This window comes from Oncorhynchus masou, unplaced genomic scaffold, assembly GCF_036934945.1.
Source record: "Oncorhynchus masou masou isolate Uvic2021 unplaced genomic scaffold, UVic_Omas_1.1 unplaced_scaffold_2398, whole genome shotgun sequence".
Lineage (NCBI taxonomy): Eukaryota > Metazoa > Chordata > Actinopteri > Salmoniformes > Salmonidae > Oncorhynchus > Oncorhynchus masou.
The window spans coordinates 47,040-68,009 of NW_027016561.1; the positions used below are offsets into that span (position 1 = coordinate 47,040).

At 43.7% G+C, this 20,970-nt stretch overlaps 1 protein-coding gene and 1 long non-coding RNA gene across 2 annotated transcripts; one reads left to right on the forward strand and one right to left on the reverse strand.

Annotated features, from left to right (window-relative positions):
- The first annotated feature begins 1,593 nt into the window (after window positions 1-1,593).
- Window positions 1,594-18,199, forward strand: LOC135538876 (troponin I, fast skeletal muscle-like). Its single transcript, XM_064964762.1, has 7 exons — window positions 1,594-1,687; window positions 9,673-9,705; window positions 9,828-9,864; window positions 10,876-11,004; window positions 16,626-16,715; window positions 16,820-16,996; window positions 17,522-18,199. Exons 2-7 carry the CDS (start codon window positions 9,698-9,700, stop codon window positions 17,615-17,617), a joined length of 537 nt encoding a protein of 178 aa, XP_064820834.1. The 5' UTR covers window positions 1,594-1,687; window positions 9,673-9,697; the 3' UTR covers window positions 17,618-18,199.
- A 1,492-nt stretch (window positions 18,200-19,691) lies between these two features.
- Window positions 19,692-20,914, reverse strand: LOC135538875 (uncharacterized). The gene is made up of 2 exons (XR_010455501.1): window positions 20,130-20,914; window positions 19,692-20,019 (listed from the first exon to the last, which is right to left on the reverse strand). It is a non-coding gene; the product is annotated as an uncharacterized LOC135538875 (long non-coding RNA).
- Between the last annotated feature and the right edge of the window lie 56 nt (window positions 20,915-20,970).

Genomic DNA, 20,970 nt, shown 5'->3' on the forward strand with positions numbered 1-20,970 from the left:
ATTGACTGCTATATTCCCATTGCAACACAGTGTTGGATTCAACGTTGTCTGGCTGTCTAAAAGAAACAGCTCCTTAGCTAACATCATACACTTTATCAAATCATACAATACTGTATGAGGCACTACAACACTACTTTCTTCTGTTCCGATGCACCCTTTTTCTCAGTGCTGTTCTCTGTTTAGGATGAACACTGCTCAGCGCCACCTCAACCCGGTAAGTTCTGGAAGAAAAGCCCAAGCACGATGCTGTTATATACTGAACAAAAATATAAATGCAACATGTAACACTTTCATAAGATTTTACTGAGTTTACAGCTCATAGAAGAAAATCAGTCAATTAAAATGAATTCATTAGGCCCTAATGACTGGAAAGGGGCACAGCCATGGGTGGACCTGGGAGGGCATACTCTAGGCCCACCCAGTTGGGGGACAGTCCCAGCTTATCAGAATGATTTCTTTCCTCCACAAAATGGCTTTATTACAGACAGAAATACTCCTCAACACCCCTCCCCCCCACCTCCCTCAGACAATCCCACAGGTGAAGAAGCCTGGACTGGCGTGGTTACAGTTGGTCTGCAGTTGTGAGGCCGGTAGGACGTACTGACAAATTCTATAAAACGACGGCTGCGGCTTATAGTTGAGAAATTAACATAACATTTTCTGCCGATAGCTCTGGTGGACATGCCAATTGCACGCTCCCAAAATATGAGACATCTGTAGCATTGTGTTGTGTGACAAAACTGCTCATTTTAGAGTTGCCTTTTTTTGTCTTCAGCACAAGGTGCACCTGTGCAGTGATCATGCTTTTGATCAGCTTCTTGCTATGCCACACCTGTCAGGTGGCTGGATTATCTTGGAGAAGGAGAAATGCTCACTAACAGGGATGTAAACAAACTTGTGCATAACATTTCAGAGAAAATAAGCTTTTTGCGTGTATGGAAAATTTCTGGGATCTTTTATTTCAGCTCATGAAACATGGAACCAACCCTTTACATGTTGGGTTCATATTTTTCTTCCGTATATATTGCATCACCATTAACTGCTCACTGTTTCTCTACAGTAGCTTGCACTGTAGGCCACACTGTTGTCAGTTCTTGATAATTATAAGTCTATGGTCACTTGATTAACAGCTTCCTGAACAGTCTCCTTCACTTTGCAGACAAAACAAATTCACTGGGACCTTTTATCACGTCTCACTTACACCTGCCGTCTCCTTAACTTTCATCACTGAGTGTTCCCTCCTTTCCCTCTTTTCTTCTCCCTGCTTAAACTGGTGGTGGTGGTACACTTCCATATCACACCGCCACTTCTTTGTTGACATGTTTTTCTAGATCTACCTATCAAACACACTAGCAACTCTAAACCGATCTCTCAATTCTTCACACTTTCTAAGCGAAGGTGCCTATCTAACTGGCAGTAGTAAACCAAGATACCCACAACCAATCAAAAAGGAAGTACTAAATAAGGCTGTTGTCTAAAGGAAAGTGTGAAGGAGGGGGTTCTTGCTTGCCAGCCTATTGGCCTGTGGAGTAATTTACTTCCATAAACAGAAAGATTGGATTTCCTTGGCCATTGGGGAATGCAATATATACCATCTTATAATTCCATCTGCTGCTGTAGCCACTAGCCAGTCTCACCTATCCCTCTGCCAAAATCTGTCGCTCTCTTCTTCCTACTTAGCTCTTAGGTAAGAACTGCTATTCTTTCAGCCTGCTCTGCTGGTGAATTGTTTGGATCTATTCATTTAGTCGTTTTCTGTTTCCTAGTTTTAAATCCGTTGGTGCTGGTTTATGTTAGCTTTATATTGGGGGTTTTGGACTTAATGCATCTGTTTGGACCTGGAGGTTTTTGTGGTATTGCTTTCTTGAATTCTGTCGGAGTTGTTGTTTCAAGCAGATTTATTGCCCAAATGTTTATGATTACAGCATGTTTTTATTGAAGTACCTTGCAAACATTTGTGAAACAGATATCCAGCACTTTCTACATTACAGTAAGGTGTGTCTCAGTTGTTCTCGACTTAGATGCTGTTTATGGGGGCAGTTTGACATTGCTAATATCAACACCATGTCCATTTCTGAGGTAAAGAGGTAAACAAGAGTTAATCCAACCAATATTGCGGAGATATAGGTGGGCTATGTTCATACAGTCACCTGCCTTGATATGCGGTCCGACAAAATGTTGAAACGTGACACCTTTAATTGATGGATAATACCCCCAGTGTTTATCTTGGTGTCAACACAAACTATTTTGATTTAACTAATACTTTAAAGATGAAGACTCGGGCTGGAGTATCTCAAATTTGAGGATGGTTATGTTGATGGTGGGGATGGGAAGGCATGTACCATGGTAAAGCAGCTACCTCAGGTTGATGAATTGGGTTCGCATAACAAAGGAGATCATAGATTATACTATGTTATCACAGAGGTGATATCAGTTAAGACTTTTGTCCTGCCATTGCAATGTGATACAGTGATTGTCAGCTTTATAAACATGTCTTTGTGTGCTGAATGAAGTCACTGCATTTGTATATCAGTGTTTAATCAAGTGTGAAGTTAACTTCAAGCATTGAAGGCTGCATGTTGATATTCCATGGTTTTATGTATATGCAATGATACCAACACTCATGTCACAGAAATATTTTTTTATCACATGCGTTGATACGTTTTAGTATGCAATATCCTCAAATAATGTCTTTCTAAAGATGTGTACATATCCAAAGTACGACAAGAAGAGTTCCCTTTTGGTCAGGAGTGTAACGCCTGCTTCCAAATCACACCCTCAAACACGTAGATCCCCTGAACGCAGCTCACTTTCCAGCACACACTCTCAAATACCTGGATCCCCTGAACGCAGCTCACTCTCCAGATCCCAATCACCGGAATTCTAATCACCTGTTCACACACCTAAATAGTATCACACACTATTTTGTTCAGTTCTTTGCACCCCGTCACTGTGAGGTATTGTTTGTTTTGTGACATATGTCGTTCAGCGCTCTGGGTTGCCCATGATGCACACCTCCCGTGTATGATAGTTTTTGCCTGCCTGATTTTTTGCCTATTCCCCGCCTGTACTTTAGCTGGATATCCTGTTCTCTACCCATTGCCTGATCTCCCGGACTACTTTACTAGCCTTTTCCCTGCCTGTACTGTTGCCCTTTTGGACCCCCTGTGTATGACATTCTGCCTGTTCCTGGACCCAGCTACCTGCATCCTCCTGTGGTCCGTTGCAAAAAACATTTGCTGTGCACTGTGCTTGAAACCAGCACTATGTCTTCCCTTGTGTTCATTACAAGGAGAACACAGATCTACTTTTTATGTCTATTTTGAGGAATTAGAAGAAAAAAAAATCACTGATATCAATGTCACCGATGATGACCATCTTTGAAATCGGTTTCCTTTTCAAACTTACCCAGCTGATAAGCCTCTTTTACTGAGGATAGTCACTGTCCATGGCACCATCTGCCAAAGAAGAAGAGCCAAAGGCACATCTAATCATTTACGAAAGCACTGGGATTATCAAATTCACAATATATGTTTATAGGATATTTAGGTTTAGCAGATTTATCCAAGGGCTTTTATTGTGGTATTTGACATCAGTTCTGACCACAGGTGTTTAAACGCCAACTCAAAGTAGTTATGCAAGTCTTGAAGCACTGGAGTGGTCTCATTGGTCTGTTGCAGGCAGGGGAACCTTTATGTCAAATGGTGTGGAACATCTCAGCCAACCCATGGATGTTCTAGAGGGTAAGGTGGGCATCAACAGAGGTGGTATCTGGTTGTTGATATTCTCTCAGCCTTCCATTACGGCACTTCTCATGGATAACAGCTGGTTCTCATATATTTAGCCTAGTTTAGACCCTGCTGCTTTTTTCCAGGGCCAAATGGCCCTCACTTGCATTAGTAGGCTATAGTGTTTCCCCTTAGCAGAACACTTATGGCAGAATCCAGTGTATAGGGACATTCCTAGGTGACTCAACTTGGCATGACTACTGCACAATCCTCCTTAAGAGATTCCGGGAGAGGTTAATTGGTACATCTGTTTAGGTTAGGTGAACACAGTCGTGTAATTATTTTCGGGATGTGGAATGGAAAACACAAAACAATTTGATAGTTTGATACTCATTAGAATATGTGAAAAGTTAAGACCTTTAATCATTGTAGGTACATCACATAAGTTGGCATAATGGTGAATTGTAATTCTTATTTTTTTCCACTGTAAAACAAAACCAGGTAGTTTATAACAAAAGGTTGCCAAGGAAATCTAAAACTAATTCATGATACAAACAAGATTTGAAATGTCCCACTTTCAAGTACAAAAATGTGAAACATTTCTGCAGCAATGGGAAAAAAACTGGTAATTTCTCATTGGCTGTAATGTACTAAATGAGTTGGAAATGTATATGAAATAATTTGTGGTGGGCACCAATATCAATAATTCAATATAATATTGGTATCAATATGAAATGGGTATATCGTAATAAAATAAAATGTTATTTGTCACATATGCTGAATAAAACAGGTGTTGTCCTTACAGTGAAATGCTTACTTACAAGCCCAGAACCAACAATGCAGGTTTAAGAAAAATAAGTGTTGAGAAAGTATTTACTAAACAAACTGAAGTAAACAAATAAATACAAATAAGAATGAAGAAATTAGAAAAACAACAATTAAAGAGCGACAATAAAGTAACATTAGCTAGGCTACATACAGGGGGTACCAGTACAGAGTCAATGTGCGGGGGCACAGGTTAGTCAAGGTAATTGAGGTAATACAGTGGGGCAAAAAAGTATTTAGTCAGCCACCAATTGTGCAAGTTCTCCCACTTAAAAAGATGAGGCCTGTAATTTTCATCATAGGTACACTTCAACTATAGCAGACAAAATAAGAAAAAAAAAATCCAGAAAATCACATTGTAGGATTTTTTAATGAATTTATTTGCAAACAAAATGTATGTCCGAATACCCAGTCACTACAACAATACAGGTGTTTGGTAAGGAAACCACTTAGGGATTTCACCATGAGGCCATGATGATAGATCAACAACATCGCAGTGAAGAGAAGGAAGCCTGTACATAATAGAAATATTCCAAAACCTGTTTGCAACAAGGCACTTCAAAGTAATAATGATTACAAAGTGTTATATTTGGGGCAAATCCAATACAACACATTACTGAGTACCACTCTCCATATTTTCAAGCATAGTGGTGGCTGCATCATGTTATGGATGTGCTTGTAATCATTAAGGACTGTGGGGTTTTTCAGGATTAAAAAAAAAACAGAATGGAGCTAAGCACAGGAAAAATCCTATAGGAAAACCTGGTTCAGTGTGTTTTCCATCAGACACTGGGAGAGGAATTCACCTTTCAGCAGGACAAATTACAGTCTTGACGTAAATCTCCTTGAAAATCTATGGCAAGACCTGAAAATGGTTGTCTAGCAAAGATCAACAACCAATTTGACAGAGCTTGAAACATATTGAAAAGAATAATAAGCAAATGTTGCACAATCCAGGTGTGAAAAGCTCTTACAGACTGACCCAGAAAGACTCAAAGCTGTAATCACTGCCAAAGGTGCTTCTACAAAGAATTGACTCAGGGGTGTGAATACTTACAGTACCTACTCATTCAAGGGATTTTCAATTTTGTAAACTATTTTCTACATTGTAGAAGAATAGCGAAGACATCACCACTGTGAAATAACACACATGGAATCATGTAGTAACCAAAACAGTGTTAAACAAATCAAAATATATGTTACCTTTGAGATTCTTCAAAGCAGCCACCATTTGCCTTGATGACAGCTTTGCATACTCTTGGCATTCTCTCATCCAGCTTCATGAGGAATGCTTTTCCAACAGTCTTGAAGGAGTTCCCACATATGCTGAGCACTTGTTGGCTGCTTTTTCTTCACTCTGCGGTTCAACTAATCCAAAACCATCTCAATTGGTTTGAGGTCAGGTGATTGTGGAGGCCAGGTCATCTGATGCAGCACCATCACTCTTGTTCTTGGTCAAATAGCCCTTACACAGCCTGGAGGTGTGTTTTGGATTATTGTCCTGTGGAAAAACAAATAATAGTCCCACTAAGCGTAAACTAGGTGGGATGGCGTATCGCTGCAGAATTCCATGCTGGTTATATATGCCTTGAATTCTAAATAAATCACTGTCAGTGTCACCAGCAAAGCTCCCACCTCCTCCTCCATGCTTCACGGTGGGAACCACACATGCGGAGATCATCCATTCATCTCATCTTATTATTGGTGTCCTTTAGTATTGGTTTCTTTACAGCAGTTCGATCATGAAGGCCTGATTCACGCAGTCTCTGAAAAGTTGATGTTGAGATGAGTCTGTTTACTTAAACTCTGTGAAAAATGTTTTTGGGCTGCAATTTCTGAGGCTGGTAATTCTAATGAACGTATCCTCTGGGTCTTCCTTTCCTGTGGTGGTCCTCCAGTTGAAGAAACTTTCGAAGCCACTTTAAAAAATGTTCCATATTGAAATGTTGAAATGTTCCATATTGTCTGACCTTCATGCCTTAAAGTAATGTTGGACTGTTTCTCTTTGCTTATTTGAGCTGTTTTTGCCACAATGTGGACTTTTATCAAATCGGGCTATCTTCTGTATACCACCACCAACCTTGTCACAACACAACTGATTGGCTCAAACACGTTAAGAAGGAAAGAAATTCCACAAATTAACTTTCAGCCATGAACACCTGAATTCCAGGTGACTTAAATAAAGGTTAAATAAAAATAAAATAACAAAGACTACATCATGAAGCTGGTTGAGAGAACAGCAAGAGTGTGCAAAAGGCAAGCGGTGGCTACTTTGAAGATTCTCAAATATAAAATATATTTTGATTTATTTAACACTTTTCTGGTAACTACATGATTCCATATGTGTTATGTCATAGTTTTGGTGTCTGAATTAGTATTCTACAATGTAGAACATAGTAAAAACATAGAAAAACCCTTGAATGAGTAGGTGTGTCCATACTTTTGACTGGAACTGTATGTAAATGAGATATTTCTGTATTTAATTTTCAATACATTTGCAAACATTTCTAAAAGCATGTTTTCACTTTGTCATATTTTTTTTTTAAATACAAGCTAGCCTCACTTGCTACACTAGCTAGCTGGCTGCTAGTGTAGTTTGAAAACAACAATCAAAACAAGTAATCCATAGTAGCTATAACACTCGCATACATATTTTTAACAATATAGCAAACACAACATATCACTTTATTTAGCAAAATATGGATATCTCTTACCTTTTCAGCCATCCGGTATTGAATCCCTTAGCTAGCTAGCAAGTAAACTCTCTCCACTTTGTGAAAGCAAATACAAGGTTCACTCTTGACAATAACACAAAGTTATTTCCATTCCTTACGTCCACAAAGTGAAAGTAAATGTGAAAGATGTGTAAAAGTCTGGGTAACAAGTTTTAAATGGTAATGAGATTTCTGTCACGACTTCTGCCGAAGTCGTTGCCTCTCCTTGTTCGGGCGGTGCTCGGCGTTCGACGTCACCGGTCTTCTAGCCATCATTGATCCATTTTTCATTTTCCATTGGTTTTGTCTTCCCACATACCTGTTTTCAATCCCATTCATTACCTGTTGTGTATTTAACCCTCTGTTTACCCTCATGTCTTTGTCAGAGATTGTTTATTGTCAGTGTAGTGTTTTTGTTGTATAGGTGCGCGATGGGTCTTCGTACCCATATTTGTTTATGTTCCTTTTCCTGTTTAGTGTTATGGAGCATGTTACCAGGACATTATTAAAAGACTCAATTTTACACTCCGTTTGACTCTCCTGCGCCTGACTTCCCTGCCACCTATACACATATGCCTGACAATTTCAGACAAATTGTCACGTCCTGACCTTAGTTCCTTTTTTATGTCTCTATTTTAGTTTGGTCAGGGCGTGAGTTGGGGTGGGAATTCTGTGTTTTGGTTCTGTGTGTTATATTTCTAGGTGTTTGGCTTGATATGGTTCCCAATCAGAGGCAGCTGTCAATCATTGTCTCTGATTGAGAACCATACTTAGGCATCCTGTTTTCCCACTATGGTTTGTGGGTAGTTGTTTTCCGTTTCAGTGGTTGCACCATACGGGACTGTTTCGGTTTTCGTGTATTCGCTTGTTCTTTTGTATTTAGTGTTCAGTTTTTTAAAGGAAATATGAACACATACCACGCTGCATCTTGGTCCTCACCTTCTTCCACCACAGACAGCCGCTACACAAATGGACAGTCCAGTTCTCACTCTGTTCACCTGCCAACAGCTAGCAGTGAAGGAGATGGTGTCATGGTGGTTCCATTGATCATCCTTGAAATTTTTTCTACAACTTGATTGGAGTCCACCTGTGGTAAAGTCAATTGAATGGACATTATTTGATAAGGCACACACCTGTCTATATAAGGTCCCACAGTTGACAGTCCACGTCAGAGCAAAAACCAAACCATGAAGTCGACGGAATTGTCCATAGAGCTCCGTGACAGGATTGTGTGGAGGCACAGATCTGGGGAAGGGTACCAAAAAATGTCTGCAGCAGTGAAGGTCCCCAAGAACACAGTTGCCTCCATCATTCTTAAATTGAAGAAGTTTAGAACCACCAAGACTGAGATGGCCGGCCAGTCAAACTGAGCAATCGTGGGAGAAGGGCCTTGGTCAGGGAGGTGACCACGAACCTGATGGTCACTTTGAAAGAGCTCCAGAGTTCCTCTGTGGAGATGGGAGAACAGTCCAGAAGGACAACTATCTCTGCAGCACTCCACTAATCAGGCCTTTATGGTAGTGGTCAGACGGAAGCCACTCCTCAGCAAAAGGTACATGAAAGCCCGCTTGGAGTTTGCCAAAAGGTACCTAAAGGACTCTCAGACCAGGATAAACAAGATTCTCCGGTCTGATGAAACCAAGATTGAACTCTTTGGCCTGAATGCCAAGCGTCACGACTGGAGGAAACTCGACACCATCCCTATGGTGAAGCATGGTGGTGGCAGCATTATGCTGTGGGGATGTTTTTCATCAGCAGGGACTGGGAGACTAGTCAGGATTGAGGGAAAGATGAACGGAGCAAAGTACAGAGAGATCCTTGATGAAAACTTGCTCCATAGTGCTCCGTACCTCAGACTGGGGCGAAGGTTCACCTTCCAACAGGACAACAACCAAGACTATGCAAAAGTGGCTTAGGGAGTGGCCCAGCCCGGACTTGAACCCGTTTGAACATCTCCTGGAGAGAGAGAAAATAGTTGCGCAGTGACGCTTCCCAGACGACCTGACAGAGCTTGAGAGGCTCTACAGAGATGAATGGGAGGAAGTCCCCAAATACAAGTGTGCCAAGCTTGTAGAATCATACCCAAGAAGACTTAAAGACTGTAATCGCTGCCAAAGGTGCTTGAACAAAGTACTGAGTAAAGGGTCTGGATACTTATTTAAATGTGATATTTCAGTTTAAATTTCTTATGAATTTGCATAATACTCTTAACCTGTTTTTGCTTTGTCATTATGAGGTATGTGTAGATTGAAAAAACTAAATAATCAATTTTAAAATAAGGATGTAACCTAACAAAATGTGGAAAATCAAGGGGGCTGAATACTTTCCAAAGGCACTGTAAATCAATAAAAAATTTCCATATCAGTGCCCATCACTATGAATAATTGAGCTCTCTTTTTTCACAGGGTGTGAAATTAAAGAAACGCCAAGATGTCAGAGTGAGTAACTTAGAACGAACATTGATTATGATCAAACATTTATTATGACGTAAATGACCCAGTCCAAGTTTTCCCTTAACCTTTATTTTTTTTAAATTAAACAATATATTGTACCTCCACAGGAAAAAGATGTCTTCGAGTCGGAGACATTACCTGAAGGTAAACATTTTCAAATATCTGATGTTAATCGTTGTTTCATGATTATTTTTTTACTGCAGTAGCAACCATGGGAACATGCTTTGAGTTGGGGGTGCTGGTGGGGGGAGGGGGGAGTGAAAAAAACTCCTTTATCAATTAATTACATTTTGAATTTATAGTAAATTGCAAATACAGTTGAGGTGTTTTTTGGGTCTGAAAAAAAGGCCTTTTATAAAATAATTCCATGCAATTCTACGTCATTTACATGACATTGCCAGAATATTTTTTATTATGTTTTTTATTTATTTTAATACTCTGACCGTGATAAACTGAGAGTAATAACAACGACCTGGTCTTAAATTCAAACAATAGCTCTGGCCAATGAAGAGACTCTAGAATATGAATATGAATATGAAGCCTCGGCTACTCACCGGTGATGTTTGATGCGCTCGTGCCTATAGCCTGACAGTGCAACCAACCATAGAAATATAATCCGTAGATAGCAGTTCCCATTCAAGTCAGGACTGACAGCCATTGCTAGCTCACCCATGAGTTTAACCGTCAAATTTCCAGGGTTAGAGGTTCCAAAACCCTTCAATGGATTATATGTTTATGGCCACAACGTAATAATCTGTTCCATATTAGGTGTGCAGTGCTGCCCAAATTGCGACCTTCCCGACTGTAAATGCTTGTGATAAAACTTAATCCACAGTTATTTTTAGAAGCTTTTGATCTTCTGTGGCTAAATTATGCTCTCTGGTGTAGTATTTTATTCATGTCTGTACAGACAGGAGTAATAAAAATTTAAATTTAAATTTAAAAAACTATACAATTTTGCCCAAATTATTTCAATGAATCAGGGAGTGATGCAGCACCTCCAGCACCCCTGCTTCTTTTCGGCTATGTCAGCAACCATAAATACAAGGGTTATACTGGAGAACACATGAAAGCCTGTTTACAAAAAAGTCTACTTGATTACGGTCGGGCTAGGCTTTTCATAAGTGTAACCTGCATGCTTTTCATTGTCTCCAGAGCTTGATGCTCTCCATTGCTAAAGGCTTACTGGAAGAAGAGGCAAAGGAGAACGAGCAGGAGAGAATAAGATGGATGGAAGAGAACTGCCCTCCCCTGTCCCTACCAAGGGGGACTCAACAGTTAATGGTAAACCAAACAACTAATCTAATAATTACATTATATTCCTCAAGCAACGGGGGTGGCCGATGCCATCACATCAGACAAACTCCTTGAATGCCTTACTCATTGAAGTTTGCAGTTGTGTCAAGAAAATATACTTGGGTGTCAGGACCCGGTTACGAACCTGGGTCTCCGGAGTGAGAAACAGTCACTTAACCAACTGAGCCACGAATAGTCAGCAGAACCCAGAAGATGAGGCAGACACAGCAGTACTTAAGACGGTGTATTTAATAAAGTAAAAAGGAGAAGTCCTTCAATACAAAAAATGGCAAATCCAAAAGGTGGTAGGAATAGCACAAAAAAGCCTCAAGAGATACTCAAAAACAAAATTCCACAAGAGCATCCACCGGAATCGACAAGAATACACAGAACACTAGGGCTGGGTGCTAACATACAAACACAGAGCACAGAACTGAGGGAAACTAAGGGTTTAAATACAATCAGGGGAAGCGAGGCACAGGTGCAAATAATAATGGGGAACAAGGGAAAAAACATGAGGTCAAAAAGCACAATGGGGGCATCTAGTGACCAAAACCCGGAACAACCCTGGCCAAATCCTGACAGAATCCCCCCCCTAGGAACGGCTCCTGACGTTCCTACCAGCTCTCTCAGGGTGGAGGGCCCTGAACTGACGAATGAGGTCAGGGTCCAGGATGTCTTTGGCAGGAACCCAGGAGCGCTCCTCGGGACCGTAGCCTTCCCAGTCCACCAGATACTGCCAGGACCGCTGCACCCGGCGGGAATCCAGTATCCGATGGACGGTATAAGCCGGCTGGCCTCCAATGACACGAGGCGGAGGGGGAGGTCTGTCTGCCGGGACAAGGGGAGAAAAAACAACAGGTTTTAACAATGAAATGTGAAATGTGGGATTAATCTTAAGGGATCTGGGTACGTGTAGGCGATAAGAAACTGGGTTAACTCTCCTGGCAACCTTGAAGGGACCGATGTATTTTTGGGACAGCTTGCGAGACTCCACCCGTAGAGGTAAGTCTCTTGTGGAGAGCCAGACTCTCTGGCCGGGGCGCAGGGTAGGCCCGGGACGGCGACGTCTGTTGGCTTGTTGTTGGTACCTCTGTGAGGAACGCATAAGATTAAGATGGGTCTTCCTCCACATAAGCCGACAGCGTCTGACGAACTTCAAGGCTGAAGGCACTCTGACTTCTGCCTCCTGGTCCGGGAACAATGGAGGAGCATAGCCAAACTGACACTCGTGCGGGGACATACCAGTGGAGGAGGAGCGCAAGGTGTTGTGCGCGTATTCGGCCCAAACAATAGAGGATGACCATGTGGACGGGTTGTCACGAGTCATACATCGGAGGGTGGTTTCCAGCTCTTGATTCATCCTCTCTGTTTGGCCGTTGAACTCCGGATGGTACCCTGAAGATAGACTGGCAGAAGCCCCCATGAGTTGGCAGAAGGCCTTCCAAAACCTTGAGGCGAACTGGGGACCTCTGTCAGAAACCATATCTTGAGGAATGCCGAAGACTCGGAACACATGATTAATTACCAACTCAGCCGTTTCCTTGGCAGAAGGTAACTTAGTCAGAGGGACGAACCTGGCCGCCTTTGAAAACCTGTCGATTATGACTAGGATAGTAGTATTGCCATGGGATGGAGGAAGTCCAGTAATAAAGTCCAATGAGATATGGGACCATGGGGAACAGGTAAAGGGTGAAGGAGTCCTTGAGGGCGGAGGTGAGAAGATTTGCCCTGGCAGCACACGGGACAGGCATTGACGAAAGTGGCAACGTCTTCTCTTATGGTAGGCCACCAGAACTTACGCTGGATGAACTCCAAGGTGCGACCTATGCCCGGATGACAGGTGAGGCGAGAGGAGTGCCCCCACAGAAGGACCTGAGTCCTCACTGCCTTGGGGACAAACAACTGATTGGCAGGACCTCCTTTCGGGTCCGGTTCGCTAGCTTGAGCACGTCTCACGGTATCCTCAACTTGCCACGAGATCGGAGCCACAATCTTAGCAGCAGGAAGGACAGGCATGTCCGTGTCATCTCGAATGGCAGGAGCGTAGACTCGGGACAGGGCATCCAGTTTGAGATTCTTCGACCCGGGCCGATAGGTGAGGATAAACTGGAATCGATTGAAGAAAAGAGACCATCTAGCTTGTCTAGAGTTCAACCGCTTCGCCTGCTGGATATACTCCAGATTTTTGTGGTCCGTAAGCACTTGAAACGGGTGAGAAGCCCCCTCGAGCCAGTGTCTCCATTCCTTCAATGCCATCTTAACCGCTAGGAGTTCACGATCCCCACATCGTAGTTCCTCTCAGTCGGGGTAAGCCGGTGTGAGAAGAAAGCGCACGGATGAAGCTTCTTGTCTTCACCCCTCTGAGACAGGACAGCTCCAACACCAACCTCTGATGCGTCTACCTCCACCACAAATGGTTCATCCGTAGTCGGTAGTATCAGGATGGGAGCAGAGAGAACGCGCTGCTTGAGTCCTTGGAAGGCCGTCTCAGCTTCTCTTCCCCACAAAAACCTTGCATTGCCACCCTTGGTTAAAGCTGAGAGAGGGGCTGCCACCAAGCTGAAGTTCTTGATGAACTTGCGGTAAAAGTTTGTGAAGCCCAGGAAACGCTGAACTTCCTTAACGGATTTGGGGTGGGCCAATCCGCTACCGCCCTACCTTCCTGGGGTCCATTTGGACTCGACCGGGTTCCACTACAAATCCCAGGAATTGTACTCGGGATGGATGGAATTCACATTTTTCCGGCTTAACGTACAGATGGCTGTCCAGGAGACGTTTGAGTACTTGTCTGACATGCTTAGTGTGTTCTTGAAGGGAGCTCGAAAAGATGAGGATGTCATCCAAGTAAACGAACACAAATATGTTAAGCATATCCCTAAGCACATCGTTTATGAGCGCTTGGAACACCGCTGGGGCGTTGGTCAGGCCGAAGGGCATCACCAAGTATTCATAGTGACCAGTAGGCGTGTTGAAAGCGGTCTTCCACTCGTCACCAGGTCTGATCCGCACAAGATGGTATGCGTTCCGCAGGTCAAGCTTAGTGAAAACAACTGCTTCCTGGAGCAGCTCGAAGGCTGTGGCCATAAGGGGTAGCGGGTAACGGTTACGGACGGTTATGGCATTGAGTCCCCGGTAGTCGATGCAAGGACGTAATCCACCGTCTTTCTTGGCCACAAAGAAAAACCCTGCTCCCGCCGGGGAGGTGGATGGACGCATGAGGCCTGCTTCCAGAGCGTCCTTGATGTAGGTATCCATAGCAGCTCGTTCGGGTGGAGATAGGGAAAAGATCCGACCCCTGGGGGGCAAGTGCCCGGAAACAGGTCGATGGGGCAATCGTAAGGTCTATGGGGTGGTAGCATGGTGGCCCTCTGTTTGCTAAACACCAGTTTGAGGTCATGGTAACACTCGGGAACTCGGGTCAGGTCGATGGATTCTAAAGACTCGGGAGTAGAACTCGGGGAATTCTGGAAAATACAAGTAGCTTGGCACGTAGGACCCCACTGCTTGATAGTGCCCACAGACCAGTCGATGTGAGTTTTATGGCTGTGAAGCCAGGGGTATCCAAGGACGAGAGGGAACTCGGAACAGGAGATCAAATGAAAGTTCATCAATTCCTGGTGTTGTGAAACTGAAAGTCGCAAGGAGGTAGTGACATGAGTGACAAGTCCAGATCCCAAAGGGCTTCCATCCAATGTAGTGACCCTCATGGGTTCACTTAGAGGTTCAGAGGAACGCCATTCTCCTTCGCCCAGACACCATCCATGAAGTTACCTGCGGCTCCAGAGTCTACCAAGGCTTGAAGGTGAAGCTTGTGGTTGTCCCAGGAGAGGGTGACTGGAATGAGCAGACGGGAGTTGGACGGATGGGAGGAGGTTATGTTTCCCGTTACAGTTCCCCCCGGTCTGTACGGGACAGAGCGTTTCCCTGGAGCCCGGGACACGTGGAACGGAAATGGCCCGGTTTGCCGCAATATAAACAGCGTCGCTCCCTCATCCGGCGGTCTCTCTCAGCCTGGGAGATGCGTCCAATCTGCATGGGTTCCGATGGAGCCAGCGAGGTTAAAGGTGGGGACTCGGAGCTGGGACTGATAGGGGCTAGAGGTCTACGGTTGAGTTCTCTCTCTCTCAGACGCTGGTCAATGCGTGAGGCCAACTTGATCAGGGACTCGAGATTGTCCGGTGGTTCCCGAGTGGCCAGTTCATCTTGGATAGTGTCGGAAAGGCCTTTCAGAAAGCACACCGTGAGCGCCTCGTTGTTCCAGCCACTTGCTGCTGCCACCGTGCGGAACTGGATGGCATAGTCCGTCACGCTGCGCCAACCTTGGTGGAGAGTCAGGAGCTGTTTGGCTGAGTCAGAACCACTGCTTGGGCTTTGAAACACTCGTTTGAATTCCTCAGCAAAGGCAGAGTAGCTGGCACAGCAGGAACTATGGGTATCCCACACAGCAGTAGCCCAGGCCAGGGCTTTTTCCGACAGCAGGGTGATGATATAAGCGATCTTAGACCGGTCGGTGGGAAACGACGAGGGTTGTAGCTCAAAGGAGAGAGAAACCCTTTACAAGCACTTGGATCACCTGAGAACCGTTGGGGAGGTGGAAGACGAGGTTCAGCCAGGGGGTTAACTGCCATGGGTACGTGAATCTGAGGTACTGGGACGGGAACTGTTGCCGGGGTAAGACGATCAGATATTTGCTTAATGGAAGTCAGCATCTCCGACAGAAGATGAGAATGTCTAGCCATTAAGGCCTCTTGCTGAACCAGGGCGGCTTCGTGGCGTTGGACAGTCTCCTGGTGGTGAGACAGCATGGCAAAAAGGTCCTGGGAACTGGCTGCCTCTGGGTTCATTTTTGGCTCTGTGTTTCTGTCAGGACCCGGTTACGAACCTGGGTCTCCGGAGTGAGAAACAGTCACTTAACCAACTGAGCCACGAATAGTCAGCGGAACCCAGAAGATGAGGCAGACACAGCAGTACTTAAGACGGTGTATTTAATAAAGTAAAAAGGAGAAGTCCTTCAATACAAAAAATGGCAAATCCAAAAGGTGGTAGGAATAGCACAAAAAGCCTCAAGAGATACTCAAAAACAAAAACAGAATTCCACAAGAGCATCCACCGGAATCGACAAGAATACACAGAACACTAGGGCTGGGTGCTAACATACAAACACAGAGCACAGAACTGAGGGAAACTAAGGGTTTAAATACAATCAGGGGAAGCGAGGCACAGGTGCAAATAATAATGGGGAACAAGGGAAAAAACATGAGGTCAAAAAGCACAATGGGGGCATCTAGTGACCAAAACCCGGAACAACCCTGGCCAAATCCTGACACTTGGGATATTGTTTTCAACAGGAAATATTCAAAAATATCTGGAGTGAATCTTTAATGTGGTATTTCACTCCACAATCAAAGTTTGGTCTAACCCTAAATATATTTGGAGTGGGGTGTGGATGGATGTGCCTTTGTATAAAGATGATTACAAGATTTGTTGCTGTATTCAAATGTGTTGAATAACGTTTTCATAATAATATTAGTAGTTGTATTATCATTATGATGATGCTGATTATTATTTTTATTATTAATGTCTGCTATTTGTTGATATCACCTCAGGAGTTCTTGAAAGAGTTACACCATAAGATTGACGTGATAGATGAGGAGAGATATGATCTGGAGAACAAAGTGAACAAATCCACCAAGGAGGTATATCGAAATTCACTTTCCCTCACACCTCCTAAAACTTGAAATCCATTCCATCAGTAGAAACAATGTGTTGACAGTTGTTGTTCTCTTCTTCCATTGACCAGATTGAAGATTTGAACATTAAAGTTATTGACTTGAAGGGCAAGTTCAAGAAGCCAACTTTGAGGAAAGTGCGTATGTCTGCTGATGCTATGCTCCAGGCTCTGCTGGGCTCCAAGCACAAGGTGTCCATGGATCTGAGAGCCAACCTGAAACAAGTAAAGAAGGAGGTGAAAGAAGAGGTGTGTAACTGTTCAATAACACAACAGTATATTGTAGAGTTGTCTCATCGACTAACTTTGTTCTGGTGCACTTATTCTGAGTCACTGATCATTTAGACAAATCACAATTTGAGAGGGGAGATTTGGACCATAGACTTGCCGAAAATTGTCTGAGAGTTACCGTTTTAGAGGGGTGGAGACTTATTAACTTGTCTCATTAGCACATTTCCCCCCCCCATGGCTGATTGATTTTATATAGAGTTGCCCCAAACCACTAGGATATATTAGTGAGATATATTTTTATCCCCCTACTGTAAGTAGGATTGGGGGAAGGGTCAAGGGTCATCTACAGTAGATCTGTGGTTAGGGACAACTTCTACTGCAAGCCTTAAAATTGGCCATAGAACTGCTGCCAAACAACTTCTGCTGGAACGATTATGTGACAAACAAGCCACCTTATTTGCCTTTACCACTCTATCTCAAGGTTTCATGGACACCATTTAGTGAATTCTAAACCCTGAACCTTTGACTATGTTGCTATTGCAGGATAAGGAACTGCGTAATGTTGGAGACTGGCGTCAGAACATTGAAGACAAGTCTGGCATGGATGGCAGGAAGAAGATGTTTGAGTCCGAGAGTTAAATTAGTCCACATATAGATCCCGATAAGCCAAAGTTATTTGTTCGACCGAATGGGAAAACATTTGTGTGAGCAACTTTCATTGGTTGATGCTAGAAATGGCTGATAAGCAACACATAGCTCAGAGTTTGTCATATTTATCACCGAGGTACAATTTGCACCAGCGTATGTTTCTGTAAAACAAAAGTACAAATCAATTTTATTAGTGGAACAGAAAAGTATGAATACATTTTTTTCAGATTGCCAAAGATAATCAAAAGATACACGTCAAATAACACTATTTTACACGTCAAAAAACACAAGTCTATTATAGAATGTTGTGTGCACTGAATTTGCATGCGCAATCCATTGAAGTCAAGCGCCACCACTATGGTCAGTAGCACTGTCAAAGCTGTAAAAAAATAAAAATGCAAACAGGCACACACACCGGACACGATTGTGATTAGAATACCGCGTTTGTAATAAGCCAAAGTTATTTGTTCGACCGACTGGGACAACGTTTGTGTGATCATATTTCATGGCTGATGCAAGTAATGGAGCATTGGGACAGAAACTTATTAATAAATGCTTTTCAGTTGGCCACAATTTCATGTCCCTGTGTGATCAAGTCTATGTTTTGTTTATGACTTGTCTATGTCTTCTCTACACTCTTAAGCATGCGGGGTTAAAAACAACCCAATTTGGATTATTTGGTAACCCAGTGCTGGGTGAATGTAGAACAGAACACACGTTGGGTTATTTTGATCCAGCCAGTTGGGTTACGTGAATAACCCAACATGTTGGGTTGTTAGGATTTCCCAAACAAGGGTTCATTTAACCATCAGTTGGGTATTATTTACTTTCATGCCGGGTTGACCTAGCAGCTGGGTCTTTTTATATTAATCCTCAGGTTATTTTCAGGAGGCGTGGCTTAGTAGAGGCATGGCTTTCAGACCTTATTGGCCACCCGTGAGAGTACATGTAATTCCTGTTCATCATGTCAAGTTTACATACTGCACATAACATTTTTCTTTGTGTGCATTTGACACATTCTCCAATAATATTAAAACTCTGCAAACAGGCACACACACCGGACACGATGTGTTTACAATACCGCGTTTGGCTTATTACAAAGTTATTTCTCTGAATGGGAAAACGTTTGAGTGAGCATTTGACCTAAGATCAGGATCAAACTATCAGGATAAAAAATGTTAGCTAGTTAGTCCAACATTCTCTCCAACCAGAAGGTTCCTGACATGCAACCATCCCAGAGGCAGAGAAGAAAGGATGGTGATCCTGTTGCTTTGAGAGTCCCTGCTGCTTCTGCCTGCCAGCCAGCCACATCCCAAGCAGTTGCACCTGATTCATCCTAGCTAGTCAAAATACAGAATAATATTGCATTGTGTCAACATTGATGACAGTTTAGAAACTGGAGGTAGGCCGTCTCCCTCCTACATTGACTTTAGTTTTCATTATGACAAAGTCAATCACAAATATCTTTAATGTTATTAGAAACTTCTGGGGGTAGCTAGCTAGCAAGCTTTAGCTTGGTACTTAGCTACTGTAGCTAGAACCAATGCAACCAGCCTGAAAACAATGACCAGATAAACTGCAATCATTTTCCAAATTCTTAGCAATTATTTAGATGGCAATAAGTTCTAGCTAGGCAGCCACTTTTTGTCCTACTATTGAAAATAACAAAATAAACAAGCTAGCCAGCTAGCCAGGCCTCTTGCTCCAAGCTAATATTTATAAGCAGCTACATTCAGTAGCTATCTTCATCTGGCTAGTGTGGCTTGACCGCACCGGGTCCAACCGTCATCAACCAAATACGGAAACTGTTTTATAAATTAAGGGTTTTTAGATGACGACACCTAGCTAGTGAAACAGATGATGTAATTTTGATTTGTTTTTGGGGGAGGAACATTGTTTGCGTCCATCAGCTAGTTAACTTTTTTTCTGACCAGCACTGTCCTACAGCCTGAGTAGGTGTGTGTCCAGGGTTGCCAGGTCTAGGAAAAAAAATAATAGCCTTTTTTCCATAACTTTATTGAACCAATTAAGAAGGAATTGTTACAACACAGAGGCGGATGCAAGATGCAAGCAACGATGGTTTTAATGAATGTAGTTCACAGCAGCAACATGACAGACAGACTGTACTCAGAAGGAATCCGACCCAGGAACTCGGGCGCATCTTCCGATCATAACGTGCTGAGAAAACCAGGGGAGTGTGTCCAGATGAGTAGGAAGGAGCACAGCAGATAATCCACACAAGAGAAGAGCACGGACACACGCCACAACCTCAGAGAAGAAACAACGATCTGACAACAAGAAACACTGGTAACAGAACATATAAAGGGAAGATAAGTGGTTCCAGCTGGCGCAGACAATCAGGCCGAGATTGGGAAACCACGCCCACACAAACACTGGAGAGAGAGAGAGAGAGAGAGAGAGAGAAAAGAGACGGAGGCAGTGGATTCATGAACCGTGACAATACCCCCTAGGAACGCCTCTTGGCGTTCCCAGGCGAATTTACCTGTCGATTGAAATCATCGATAAGGGAGTGATCCAGAATGTCCCTAGCAGGTACCCAACTTCTCTCCTCCGGGCCGTAACCCTCCCAGTCCACCAGGTACTGGAATCCGCGTCCCCTCCTTCTAGAGTCCAAAATACGATTGACAGAAAAGGTGGTCTCCCCATCAACAAGTCGTGGCGGCGGGGGGAACCGGGACCGGCGGGTTAATGCGTGCCTGAAACACAGGTTTTATTTTAGACACATGAAAGGTAGGATGAATTCTCCTATACGCCGGAGGAAGCTTGAGCCGGACCGCCACCGGACTAATGATCCTGGTGACTCTGAACGGGCCGATAAATTTGGGGGCAAGCTTGTTCGAAACGGATCGGAGTGGAATGTTCTTAGTAGAAAGCCACACTCTTTGGCCAACGACGTATACCGGAGGCTTCGACCGGTGGCGATCGGCCTTAGCCTTGGTGCGCGCCCCCACCCGGAGAAGAGTCTCACGGGCTCTGCTCCATGCGTGACGGCACCTCTGGATGAAAGCGTGAGCGGAGGGAACAGTGACCTCGGACTCCGTACTGGGAAAGATAGGTGGCTGGTAACCTAAACTACACTCAAACGGAGAGAGACCCGTGGCTGCCACTGGCAACGAATTGTGAGCGTACTCAACCATAGAGAGTTGTTGACTCCAGGAAGAGGGATTCTTAGAAACCAAACATCGCAACACTCTCTCCAAATCTTGGTTGGCCCTCTCCGTTTGACCGTTGCTCTGGGGATGAAACCCTGAAGACAGGCTGACACTCGCTCCCAGTAACCTACAAAACTCTTGCCAAAACTTGGACACAAATTGGGGCCCCCG

Coding starts and splice junctions, on each gene's coding strand:
- LOC135538876 (XM_064964762.1), top strand. Junction 11,005..16,625: donor GGGGGACTCAACAGTTAATG/GTAAACCAAACA, acceptor ATATCACCTCAG/GAGTTCTTGAAAGAGTTACA. Junction 16,716..16,819: donor TGAACAAATCCACCAAGGAG/GTATATCGAAAT, acceptor TCCATTGACCAG/ATTGAAGATTTGAACATTAA.